Source organism: Mus caroli, chromosome 15 (assembly GCF_900094665.2).
Source record: "Mus caroli chromosome 15, CAROLI_EIJ_v1.1, whole genome shotgun sequence".
In the NCBI taxonomy this organism is placed as follows: domain Eukaryota; kingdom Metazoa; phylum Chordata; class Mammalia; order Rodentia; family Muridae; genus Mus; species Mus caroli.
The window spans coordinates 29,293,792-29,307,274 of NC_034584.1; the positions used below are offsets into that span (position 1 = coordinate 29,293,792).

The 13,483-nt window shown below is 43.9% G+C and overlaps 1 protein-coding gene across 3 annotated transcripts in view; it reads left to right on the forward strand.

Moving 5' to 3' along the window:
* The window catches only part of Matn2 (matrilin 2), a 136,463-nt gene that overhangs the window by 43,881 nt on the left and 79,099 nt on the right, over window positions 1–13,483 (forward strand). For all 3 annotated transcript variants that reach the window (XM_021183581.1, XM_021183580.2, XM_029470140.1), the window contains exon 3: window positions 4,401–4,970. In XM_021183581.1, coding sequence (XP_021039240.1) covers window positions 4,401–4,970 — 570 coding nt within the window. The remainder of the gene's footprint in view (window positions 1–4,400; window positions 4,971–13,483) is intronic.

A 13,483-nucleotide genomic window follows, 5' to 3' on the forward strand; every position in this document is an offset into this window, starting at 1 on the left:
AGCTCTTTGGATACTTTCTCTAGCTCCTCCATTGGGGGCCCTGTGATCCATCCAATAGCTGACTGTGAGCATCCACTTATGTGTTTGCTAGGCCCCGGCCTCGTGGAACTTCTTAACAATATTTGTGAAGCATTGTGATATTTTTGTCGTGTCCCAAGCATTGTGGAAGCAATCCATTTGTTTTGATGGGAACTAATTCAGATTAGCACACAATTCCACAATTCCACATGGAACTTCCAGAATTTTCTTCAAATTGTTGATGCTCAGTGGGATGTTGATGCCATGAATAAGACTCACAATAAAAATCTCAGTTTGAGCAAAAGCCCCTGCTACCAAATGTCTCTAGGGGAGGAGAACCTTCAGTGATTTAGTCCTTTGTGGGGTCTCTTTCCTTTGAATCATTAAAGTTCTTGTCTATGGTGAGGTCAACCAGATTCCCTGATCTCCTCAGCAAATAGAGACCACTGGACCATTATCCCAGAAATTATCTCAGCCTTACTTAGAAGGGGCAGGCAGGTGTGGCTTCTGGAGGGGAACTGACCTGGCCCATCCTGACACACTCTAGTCCTGCTCTCGCCCATCCCCGAGCTTAGTATGAGAGCTAAGGAGAAAGGAGAAAGAACTTGGGAGAGGAGGGTAGGCAGAAGAGAGTCTACATGCTTGCTTATTTTACCTGTCGGCCCCTTGCTCATAGCTGCCCTGAGAGCTGGGAATTAGTGGCGTCTCTGTGTGTTTTCTCTTTTCCTGAATTATGAGAGATTAGTAGACTCTTCAGCACCTCCACTTTCTCACCTCTGCAGTGGTATAACTTTAGCACTTCTCTCCATAGCTTGTTCTGAAAATGGACTTACGTACCTATGATGAATTCCCTCTGAAAAGGAGATTTTAGAACATCTTGTGAATGTGGGGTCTCTGTCTTGAGAAATTCCCCTTATATGTACCTAGGTCCCAGGATTGGATTGGGTGTTATATGGGGATATGTTGTTATATGTGGCTTCCTGCCAGGCTACTGGTTGGTACTGGGTGCGCCCCCTCTTCTCTGACTGTTGGGCTTGTATGGCTGCCGTGGAGAGGTGTATATGCCAGCTCTACATGACAAGTCACCCCTTGGCAAGCTGGCCTGGGCAGGATGGCTTCCCAGACCTTTTCCACTTCCCATCCTAATGACTGGCTTCATTGCTTAATCGTTGGCTTTCTGTCTCATTCTTGCAGCTGTGGTGGTTGGGATTTAGGGCAAGGACTTGGGATCTTTTTCTAATCTCTTTCAAATCCTGCTTGAGTTGCAAAGTCCAGGGAGGGCATAGAGAAGAGGGAGGGGGAGGATCACTCTGCCTAAAGGTAGTATATTGGTGTGCTTTCTTCTAAGCTAAGGAAATAGGCGCAGCTAGGTAATTTTATTATGAAAGGCTGGGGCTGGGAGATGGCTCAATTGGAGAAAAGCTTGCTGTAAATGCATAAGAAGCTGTTTGGACTCCCAGCACCCACATAAAAAGCTGGGCATAGCTGCACATGTCTATAACCCTACCATGGGCAGCAAGGGAGACAGGTGGATCCCTGGAGTTGGCCGGCCAGCCAGTCTATCCAATTGGCTGAGGGAAAGACCTGCCTCAAAAAGATAGAGAGTAATAGTGAAGGACCTAGACATCCGGTCTCCACGCCCACCCATACATACAGAAACCCAAATACACGCACATGCATAAAATACATATAGAGTGGGTGTTTTTACTTGATATTCTGTATCAAGCTGGAAGGCTGTATGTGGTAATGACTTTTTGCTGTTAGGTACCCAAGGAGGCACAAGCATTGTGTGATAAAGAAGTGTATGTATAGATTGTGTCTCTTCTGGCCTCTGCCACTCTTCTTAAAAAGTCACCAGAACTCAGCAACAGAGGCTCTTCTCCATTCAGTCCTAATTCTTAGCAAGTGTCCAACCTCTGGATGCCATAGCTATATTAAACTTCCATTCTCCTCGGGCTTCACAATAGGAATTGGATCTGGCTACACAACCCTCTGAGGAATGTCCTCAAACCCCATCCAAACAGTAGCCTGTTGTCACCTTCATCGGTCAGGAATTCCAACAGTGGAGTATATTATCTATCTGGAACCCCTGCAAGACTCAAACTCAGTTGATTTTTTTTTTCTATGCTGAATATTTAACTCGGGGCCTCATAAATGCTAGGCATGTGCTCTACCACTGAACTGCAGGCATCTGAAAACTCTGATTCAGTTGATTGCAATCATGCAACTTCCCTACAAGAGATGTTATGCAATATGGTGCTAAGACATCATGCCATCTGTGACCTGTGTACAGATTTCTGAGTCTGACTTGAAAAGGTTTTTATAGTTGGCTTCAGAATATTCTCAGCTAATCCCACCCAGTAGTTCTTAGCGTTCTCTGTGTCTTAGAGCCTTTTACTTAGTTTTCCACCACATGTATCCTGTCTAGGACTTTGTTCATGAACCTCTCCATATAGTCTTTCAACCAAACGATCTGTATTCACAAGGCAGCTTGTGTCTCATCTCTTTGACCTTAGCCTCTGAGTGCACTCTCCCTCATTCTTTCTCCCTCCTTCCTTCCCTCCCTTATTTCCCCTCACCTCCCTCTTAGAAAAAAGACGTATTTATTTTTACTCTATGTGTGTTTTGACTGCATGGATGTCTGTGAATTTTGTGCATGCATTGGCCCTTGGAGACCAGAGAGATTGTCAGATTCCCATAGACCTGGAATTACAGACAGATTCCCATAGACCTGGAATTACAGACAGTTGCTGGCCACTATGTGGGTGCTAGGAATTAAACCTAGGTCTTATGCAAGAACAGCAGTATTCTTCACTGCTCCTGCCCTGCTGCAGTTCTCTTAAAGTCTGTTGTGAAAACTTGGTTTAACGCTTGTATTCATTTTCTTAGCTCTGTCTTCCAAGATAGAATGCAAGCCATTTGATATTGGACCCTCTTAAGCATCTTTTCTTCAGTGCCTTGCCAAACTTACACACCATGCCACAAATAATAAAATACATTTGATTCTGATAAAGGTTTTAACTGAAACTGCATTGGTCAGTTTGTAGATTTATCTTGCAAAAAGAAACACTGTGTGTAGTCTAGGGTCATGATCATCTAGTGTACACAGACATGCCGAGAACTTTCCTGGATAAGAGTAAACCTGAATTTGGGAGGTTCTAAAGATGTTCCTGGGTCTTAGGATTTCCCACAAGAGACAATTCGAATTGGATCCTTTCCTCTTACCATTGTTTTTGTCCAGCTTGGCAAAAACTTACACAAACCTGGGGAGAGAGAAACCCAATTGAAAAGTCATCTCCATCAGACTGGCCTGTGGACATGTCTGTGGGGACATGATTGTGAATGCTGATGATGTAGAAGGATCCAACCCACTTGTGTTGCTGGGCAGTACAGCCCAAGCTGTACAAGAAAAGTAGCCAAGAAAGGCAGGAGAAGCAAGCCAATAGGTTGTGTTTCTCGACAGTCTCTGCGTGACTTTCCCTGATGTTGAATTATAACCTATAAGTCAATAAACCCTTTCTTCTCCATTGAAAGAAAAAGTATCAGCTCAGGACCCTCAAGACCAAGTTCTCAAGACAAAGGAGATTTCTTTGCCACAGAGGGACAGAGGGCAGGGATAAGAGACAAAGACAGGAGATAGAGGATGAGGGAGAAGGGAAGGGAACAAGGGAAAGGGGAGAAAGTGGTAAGGGAGAAGGGGCAGGGGTATTTGTCCCGGAGTGAGACAAAGGACTGCTTCTGGATAGAGAAGAGACAGATGTGACACTTAGCAAAATGGCACTTTTCCCCTAACATTATCTCATCTTAGGATGAGATATTGAAGTTTAATTGTGCATGATAATTAGGCAGCCAAAGAAGGCTTTTGATTGTTGGACTTCAAAACTTTGGTAGTTGGACCTTAGTAGTCAACCTCAGGAGGAGGATCAAATAAAGGAATAAACCTTGGGAGCTAGCATTAGGAATGTAATCTAACAGCTTTTAGCAAGGCAGAGGGAATAAGGAAGAAGGACGAAGCCTTCCAGCACCGTGCTGGTCATGCTCGAAGGCCACACTTGCCATGCTCACCATGCTTGCCACTCTCCTCATTCGTGAGCTAGTCAGAGTTGGCCCTTTATCCATGTTACTTTGGGGCCAGTTTTTTGGGGTTGTTTTGGTTTGGTTTGGTTTTTCAAATCAGGGTTTCTTTGTGTAGCCTTGGCTAGACTTGGAACTAGCTCAGTAGACCAAACTAGCCTTGAACTCACAGATATCTGCCTGTCTCTGCTGGAATTAAAGTCATCCACCACCACCACTTGGCCTGGGCCAGTATTTTATTACAGCAACAGAAGGGCAAATCTGAACATGCCTTCCTCTGATCCTTGTGACCTCTGCTCTTTCCCCAGAGAGTTCCTGTGAGAATAAGCGGGCAGATCTGGTGTTCATCATTGACAGCTCCCGAAGTGTCAATACCCATGACTATGCAAAGGTCAAGGAGTTCATTCTGGATATCCTGCAGTTCTTGGACATCGGTCCTGATGTTACCCGAGTAGGTCTGCTCCAATATGGCAGCACAGTCAAGAACGAGTTCTCCCTGAAGACCTTTAAGAGGAAGTCTGAGGTGGAGAGGGCCGTCAAGAGAATGAGGCATCTATCCACTGGCACCATGACAGGGCTTGCCATCCAATATGCCCTCAACATTGCCTTCTCAGAAGCAGAGGGGGCCAGGCCCTTGCGGGAAAATGTGCCACGCATCATAATGATTGTGACTGATGGGAGGCCTCAGGACTCGGTGGCTGAGGTGGCCGCCAAGGCCCGGAACACAGGCATCCTGATTTTTGCCATTGGTGTCGGTCAGGTGGACCTGAATACACTAAAGGCCATTGGGAGTGAGCCCCACAAGGACCATGTCTTCCTGGTGGCCAATTTCAGCCAAATTGAGTCCTTGACCTCAGTGTTCCAGAACAAACTATGCAGTAAGTCTGTGCCTCATTTGTCTTTAAGGCCACCTTCATTCTGTGTTCAGGTCCATGGGCAAAGAAAGATGCACCATTCTTTGGAGGATTATACATATATTAAGCATATAATTACACAAATACAAAAGTAGCCTTAATCGTTAACAGTGTAATGGAAGAAGAATTCAGGACAGAAAACCTCAGGGTCAAATCTAGGCCATGTTGTTTATAAAGACTTTCCTAGGGCTGGTAAGATGGCTCAGTGGGTAAGAGCACTGACTGCTCTTCCAAAGGTCCTGAGTTTAAATCCCAGCAACCACATGGTGGCTCACAACCACCTATAATGAAATCTGATGACATATTCTGGTGCATCTGAAGTCAGCTACAGTGTACTTATATATAATAAATAAACAAATCTTTTTTTAAAAGACTTTACTAGAGGAAAAGGTGTGTGTGTGTGTGTGGGGGGGTGCATGCATGCCACAGCTTATGTGTGGAAGTTTGAGGACTATTTGCAGGAGTTGGTTCTCTGTACCCTATGGGTCATTGGAATTTAAGCTTAGATCATCAGGCTTAATGACAGGTCCCTTTACTTGATAGCTCCAAAGGGCTTTGAAGTGCAAAGACAGATTGAGTAAGGACAGAATAAACGTCTCCTCCAACATGTTTAGCTGACACATTGGCATTCCCAAAATTGGAACTTGCAAGTTGGAGTAGGAATAGGAGCAGAAGGTGGAAATCATAATAGCTTCCCCATGTGTTTGTTTACTGACAGAGAGGCTCAATACAAAGCAAGGACTGTGAGGGCTTTGAAGGCTAATTCTTAGAATATGACAAACTGCAAACCTTATGATATAGTGAGTGAAAAACAAGATGTACTTTAAAACATTTTTAAATTTATTATAATAATAATTATTATTACTTATTCACTTTACATCCTATTCATTGTTTCCCTCCTGGTTACTCCCTCCCACAATCCTACCCCTATTCCTTCTCCCCTTCTCCTCTGAGCACATGGAGGTCTTCCTGGGGATCCCTCCCATCCTGGTATATCAAATTCCTATAAGGCTAGGCACATCCTCTCCTACTGAGGCCAGACAAGGTAGCCCAGCTAGTAGAACATATGCCACGTATAGGCAACAGCTTTTGGGATAGCTCAGGTTCCAGTTGTTTGGGACTCACATGCAGACCAAGCTGTATGTCTGCTACATATGTGCAGGGAGGCCTAGGTCCAGCCCATGTATGATCTTGGGTTGGTGGTTCAGTCTCAGAGAGCCCCAAGGGACCAGGTTAGTTGACCCTGTTGGTCTTCCTATGGAGTTCTTATCTCTTTGGAGGCCCAAACCGGTCCTCCTGTTCTTCCATAATAGCACCTAAGCTTCATCCACTGTTTGGCAGTGGGTGTCTGTCTCTGTCTAAGTCAGCTGCTAGGTGGAGCATCTCAGAGGAAGCCCCCCCCCAAAAAAATTAAAAATAATTTAATTTCTTTTCAAGACAAGGCTTCTCTGTATAGCCTTGGTTGTCCTGGAACTCACACTGTAGACCAGGCTAGCCTCAAACTCACAGAGATCTGCCTGCCTTTGCCTCCCAATTGTTGGGATTGAAGGTGTGCGCTACCACTGACCAGCTTAATTTCTTAAATTCTTTTGACACAAAGTCTCAATAATCCAGATTGTTTTTCAAACTCTCTGTAGTGGGGAATAACCTTGAATTTTATTATTGTTGTTATTATTATGTTGCTTCTAACTCCCACATGCCAGGATTACAGGCATGTACCACCACAATGAGGATGAAGTCTAGAGCCTCATCACTCCGGACAGGCACTCTCCTGACTGGGCTACACCCCCAGTCCCAGGTGTACTTTTGATGTATCATTAAAAAACAAAACAAAAGGAAAAAAAAAACTTGCAAACCTTGCAAAAACTAACTTAAGCAAAAGACTCCATTTTCTTTTGACTCCAGAGTCAAATGATTTACTTAAGAAATCAATGACATGAAAGAAAAACATTTTTTTCTGAGCAGGGTCAGTTGGAAACCATTCAGAGGCACCATTTCCCTAGCATCACAGAGAGGCTTCATTATTGTGGTGCACCGTGGCCTAAGTCAACTGGAAAACTTCAATCAGTAGAACACACTGCAAACATTTTAAAGGTTTATGACTTTAAATGACTTCAGCAGAATTTATGTTCCCCCTTTCCTGGAAATATTAAAAAAAGAAATCGGTTCTGTAACCCTCTTGTCAGCTTCTTCGTGTGTATTGGATGGTTTTAATGGAGGAGTGCCTTTTATAAGCACTCCGCAGTCATCAGCAAATGGAAAGATAATATGATAAGGCAGAAGAGTTATATGACATGAATGACCCCCATGTGACTTGGGCTCAGAGAACCTTCTTTCTCTGTGTGCTTTAGACATGCAGCAAATTTAAAAGGCTGTTTGGACGCCCCCACCCCCACCCCGGGCTCCCCATCATCTTTGTTTAATCTGAAAGCTTTAAGAAAACACTGGTATTATCGCATTCCTTTGTGCAGCCTGAGAATCCCCTGGGACTCTTTTCATGCACTCAGCTGAAGTGCAGCTGAGCTCCCAGCCTTGCACCACCAGGCTCTGCTGAGCAACTTCATCAACTCTCCTGAAAGGTTGAGGAGGCCCTAGAGTCTCTTTATCAACTACATGCTGAATATGGCAATACTAATGCCCATTAAGCACTTTCCCCATACATCTGATGCTTGTGAAACCAGGCTACCTGGTACTGTATCAGTATGTCTGTGTGAGGGTGTTAAATCCCCTGGGACTGGAATTATAGACAGTTGTGAGATGCCATGTGGATGCTGGGGTTTGAACCCTGGTCCTTTGGAAGAGCAGTCAGTGTTCTTAACCACTGAGCCATCTCTCCAACCCTGGCCTTACAGGTTAACAAACTTTGCTGATTCCAAAGTTCCTGTTCTCCTTCACAGGCCAAGAATTATAAATTCCTGTCTTAAGGTGAACTATTTGCTAAGGGCAGCCTCCACAGGGAAATGGCTCTGCTAGTGCCATTCATCTGTTGAAGGTAAACCTGGTAAGTGACCCCTGTGTTGTAGAACTAGGACAGGACTGGCTGTGTGGTGCTGGCTGAGAGACTGGCAGTGTGACCGACTATGTGACAGGATGAGCTCGGTCCTCGTAAGGTGGGGTTTTTATAAGCTGGTGGATGTACAGACAGGTTTTATATAACCTGTGGGCCCCATTCAGTGTGTGTGCACTGCTACAGTCAGATACTCTCCGGATGCACATGTGAGGCAACTGGCTTTACTTCTCATCTGCAGTCTGACAACCAGACACAGCCATGAGCATCTTCTGAACTGCAAATGACATCTTCAGGAGCAAGTCTCATTTGCTCCTGACACATTGAACTGCACCCTGATGGCCATAGGTGGTCATGTCTCATGTTAGGTACATTCTGTGCATTGTTCCATTTAATACTAAAACTGTATTCCCAGACAGATATTCTTGTGGTGCCCAAGTACAAAAGTAGAAACTGAGGCTTGGAGAAAAATTAATAGTTCAAATACCAGCTCCTGAGATTCAGAGCCTAAGCACTTCCTCTCCATGCATGAGCCTCAGGACTGTTGGAAAGATGTTCTCCTTATAGAAGAGTGGGTGGTGGACATGGTGTGTCCTTCATAGCCCAGGATAGCTTTCTGGACTAGGACCTCATCCCAAAGAGCACCTGGGTCTGCCTGGGGGCTCCAAGGAAGCCTTTAAAGTGAAACAATAAGATTAATCACTAACAGTTGCTGTTATTAATATATCCATGTGTCTAGGACTGACAGAACACTCCTGTAATCTATACACTTGAGGTTGAGGGGCCAAGGAGATGTCTCAGAGGGTAAAGATGTTGACATAGACGCCTGATACCCTGAGATCCATCCCCATAACTCACACTCACAGAAAAAGCTGGAGGCATTGGTGAGATTAAAAGCCAAGACTGGAGAACTGGCAACAAGTTCCAGCACCAGATAGCCTGGAGTACACACAGCACAGCAGTGATAAGCTGGACAGGGAAGATCCACTCCCGAAATGCTACCATGACCTCCAAAGGACACGTTGGTGTGTGTGTGTGTGTGTGTGTGTGTGTGTGTGTGTGTGTGTGTGTGTGTGAGAGAGAGAGAGAGAGAGAGAGACAGACAGACAGACAGACAGACAGACAGACAGACAGACACAGACACACACACAGACAGACAGAGAGAGAGACAAGGAGAGTGAGCATGAGTGAGCACTCATACACAGAGGCAAAATAAAAAGACAAATGTTTTTAAAGAGGCTGAAGTAGGAGGATCTAGAGTTTCAAGTTAGCCTAGTCTATATAAGAAGACCCTGGCCAAGCTGAGCTACAAAAGAGAGACCTATCTCAAAGGTGTGCATATGTGTGCCTGAGTGTGTGTGCACGCTCTGTGGGGCTCTCAGCAGAAGTAAAATCATTTTATTAACACAACAAACATGAGAAATAAGTACTCTTAAAACTCAGGAAGAAATGAAAACTTAAAGACTTCACTGCCTTGCCCAGGGTCAGTCAGCTCTAGGTGAGTGAAGGGTAGCCAGGTGTTCTGGCCCCAAAGCTACATCTAAACCACAATGTGCTCAGATGGGAAGAGGAGTAAGCGTTCTCTGGTCAGGGCTGTGTAAGGAGGGTGATCACCATGCTCCGAGCACAGAATGATGATATTTAAAGTCTGTTTTTATCTCGATCTCTGTCTGTCTATCTGTCATCTGACTATCATCTATCTATCCATCTATCTTTCTACATGCCAGTCCTGGTCCTTCCGCTGGTTTCACTCCCCAATTAGGGCGGTGAATCACAGTTTGAAAGTGATGGTGAAGCGCCAGCATAGGGAGGGCAGCCACTGTGTGTACAGAAGGACAGGATATTGGAGGGAGAGCCTAACAGGCAGGATTGAAAAGTGAGGTGGAGCAGCAGGTTGTGTCCATATATACATAGCAGGGAAGGAGCCACTGTCATGCAGCAACATAGTTACGTTCTGGGTCCAGACTGCCCTGAGTAAGAATACTGGATTTGGCTCTAGCACAGTAGCAATTTTATGCCTGTGGTTAGTGACTTCCCAAGACAGCCACTGCATGGGGATATCATGAGATCATAAACTCAGGCCACCCTGGAGCCCAACAAAAGACCAGACTCCTGTGAACCAAGGTCCTGTGTGCAAGCTGACCAAACCCCACACATCCTGGCATCCATTTTTGTTGCCCAGGAGCAGAAAACACTGACTCTCAAGGTTGAAAATTGCAAGTCTTAAGGTTAAAAGTCTGTGTTTTGAAATCTGGTGACTCAGCATAGCTTGGCTAGGGCTGTGTTTGCTTAACTCTATCGTGTCTGTTTTATCAGCCCAGAGCAAAGCTGTTCCTACCCCAACAGCCCCTTTACACTTGGGCACAGCTTAAGACCCAAATCGTGTTCTGAAGGCACACCCCACATCTGGGCAAAGTCTACATTGATATCACCCCTTTGAGGCTCTATTGTGAAACAGGGAGGCAAACCTACATAATGTTGGCTTATATATTCTGCGATTGTTCCCATCGAGACCCTCAGCCAGCCACACAGAACAGAATGTTCATCTTATTATTCATACATTTTTTAAAAGACAGATTTCTCAAGCAAACTGAGTGTGGTGGTGTATACCTACAGTCCCAGCATGCAGGGGGCTGAGGCAGAAGGATGATAAATTTTAGGCCAGTCCAGGCTACATAGGAAAACTCTTTTACAAATCAAAACAAGCAGCCCCACCTCAAAAAAATAGCTACTTTTTCTTTCCTTACCTCCCTACCTCTCTTCTCTCTGTCTCTCTCTGTCTCTCTCTGTCTCTCTCTGTCTCTCTCTGTCTCTCTCTCTCAAATATATGTATTTGAGATAGGACCTCATTACATAGGCCTGTCTTGTAAGTCACAGATCTGCCTTCCTCTAACTTCTAAATGCTGAGATTAAAGGCATGCACACACACACACACACACACACACACACACACACACACATTCTTCTCTTAGGCCAGTCTAGGTTAAATGAGTCATTGTCTTAAAAAAAATTCAACCAGGATGGGGCCAATGAGAGGGATATAAAGTGAATGAGTAATATATGAGTAATTCTAAACACCACAACATTTAACAATAAATATATTAAATTTTAAAAATCCAGTCCTAGGGGCTAGAGAGATGGCTCAGCGGTTAAGAGCACTGACTGCTCTTCCAAAGGTCTTGAGTTCAAATCCCAGCAACCACATGGTAGCTCACAACCATCCATAATGAGATCTGATGCCCTTTTCTGGAGTGTCTGAAGACAGCTACAGTGTACTTACATATAATAAATAAATAAGTCTTTTTAAAAAATCCAGTCCCAATACTAACTTAGACTAGTGGCTTATTATTTCTTCTGAGTAAAAAACCTTGATCGAGCTTAAACCTGGTACTTTCTGAGGAATGGAGCTAATTGACTCATGCAGTTCTTCAACTCAGTGAAGGAGGCAGAATGCTGCTTCCTCTCTAACAGCACAGCAAAGGTGAGCAGGCAAGAGACCCAGATGTATGCAGAGGCACTCAGCACTCAGCCATAGGACTCCATAGACGTACAGTTTAATCTGTTCTGTAAAATATTTGAGGTTCTTTTGGTTGAAAGTGATGGAAACTCAACTTGACTTGGGTGTTGTGGCTAATTACACTGGAGCCAATCTTGGAGAAATAACTGTATGCCTTCTGGAAAAATGCATTTGAGCATGCTCATTACAGTAAAGATGAAAGACTGGAAACTGTCCCCGTGCTGACCAACAGGTAAATGTCTAAGTAGGTTGAGACAAATGGATGAAGACATCAGTAGGCTTCAGCCAGAGCCAGGTAATTAAATTCAATCAAAAAGGTTAGTTAAGTTAGAGTTTACATATGAGATTAAATCCAAGATAGAATTGTTTTACATTGTTCAACGTCATTTTGCTCCATGAAGTCACTGTAAACACTGAATTAAAGCACATGGAATCATTTCCTTTATACAAAATACAGGCAGGATCAGTTGCAATGAGCCTCTGGTAACCTGACACTTTTGTAGCGGGTCAATATATAATCTATTCAGAGACAACAAAATTAATATGTATTGCTGACTCACTAACCTTGAGCTCATGGCCATCAAAGACCCTAAATCATTCTAGGATGGAACATGTCTTAATATATTCATTTTCCTAAGAGGGCTTTATCATAGCTTTTTTTGTACTTAGTGGGTCATTTCAAACAGGAAAATTACCTACAAAATCCGCAAAAATGTCAAAAACACAGTGCTGCCTGGACTATGAAAGCAACAACTTGCTATCATATAAAGTAGAAGATTAAAGGAAGCAATGCTGCCTTGCTCAACCCATCCAAGGGCATCAAGACCAGGAGACAAACTACTGATACCTCTCAGTACCTCAGGAAGCCTGGAAAGTGCTGTACGGCTCTGGGGTTACAAGTACATCTCAGTGACCAGGAGAGTCTACAAATATGGAATCTGTCAGTAATGAGGCTCAAGCTTATATGGCCTCTCATTTTAATATCTTTGAAATTAGAGCACATTTTGGATCCTGTAAAATACAGTGCTTGCGTCAGTACAGATAGAATTTGTGATTAATGTTGAATGAAAATTGAACTGGATGGTTAGACAGACAGACATATTGATGATAGGGCATAGGAAGAGACGATATTCCCAAATGTAAAATAAATGATACTATAATGGAGAGATGGCTCAGCAGTTAGAGAACTGGTTGCTCTTCCAGAGGAACTTGGTTCAATTCCCAGCACCCTGTGGCAGTACTCAATCATTTGTAACTCCAGTTCTAGAGGATGGGATGCCCTCTTCTGGCTTTCTCATGCATGTGGTGCACAGAGATACATGTAGTCAAAACACATAGAATAAAATAAAAGATAAAAATCAAACAGCATGATACTTTCCTTTTGCTGTGAAATGGTTGATAGGTATGAAGCCCTCCCCAGCTCTTGATCACCATTCTGGCCACTTTATCAGGTTAACTCAGTGAACTCTCACCAGGCCCTGATGAGGTTAGTGTAATGTTTAGCTTCACTTAATGCAAAGATATTAAAATTTCTCAGGATCACAAAAAGGTCAACTACTTCAGCCTGTGGTATAAATGGTTAGATTAAACCTACAACGTCCCTTATGTGATCTGTATCCTGACAGGAGTTATGAGCTCAGAACAATATGTTCTAAATTGTGCTGTTATAAAATAAAACAGTTTCGTTCCCCTATCTCATATATTGCTGTCTTAGAGTTTCTATTGTTGTGATAAAACACCATGACCAAAAGCAGCCTACACCTCTCAGGTCAAGAATCGTCACTGAGGGGTGTCAAGGCTGGAACCTGGAGGCAGGAAGGAAGCAGAGGCCATGAAGCAATGATGCTTACTGGCTTGTTTCTCGTCTTTCCTTTCCTTTCCTTTCCTTTCCTTTCCTTTCCTTTCCTTTCCTTTCCTTTCCTTTCCTTTCCTTTCCTTTCCTTTCCTTTCCTT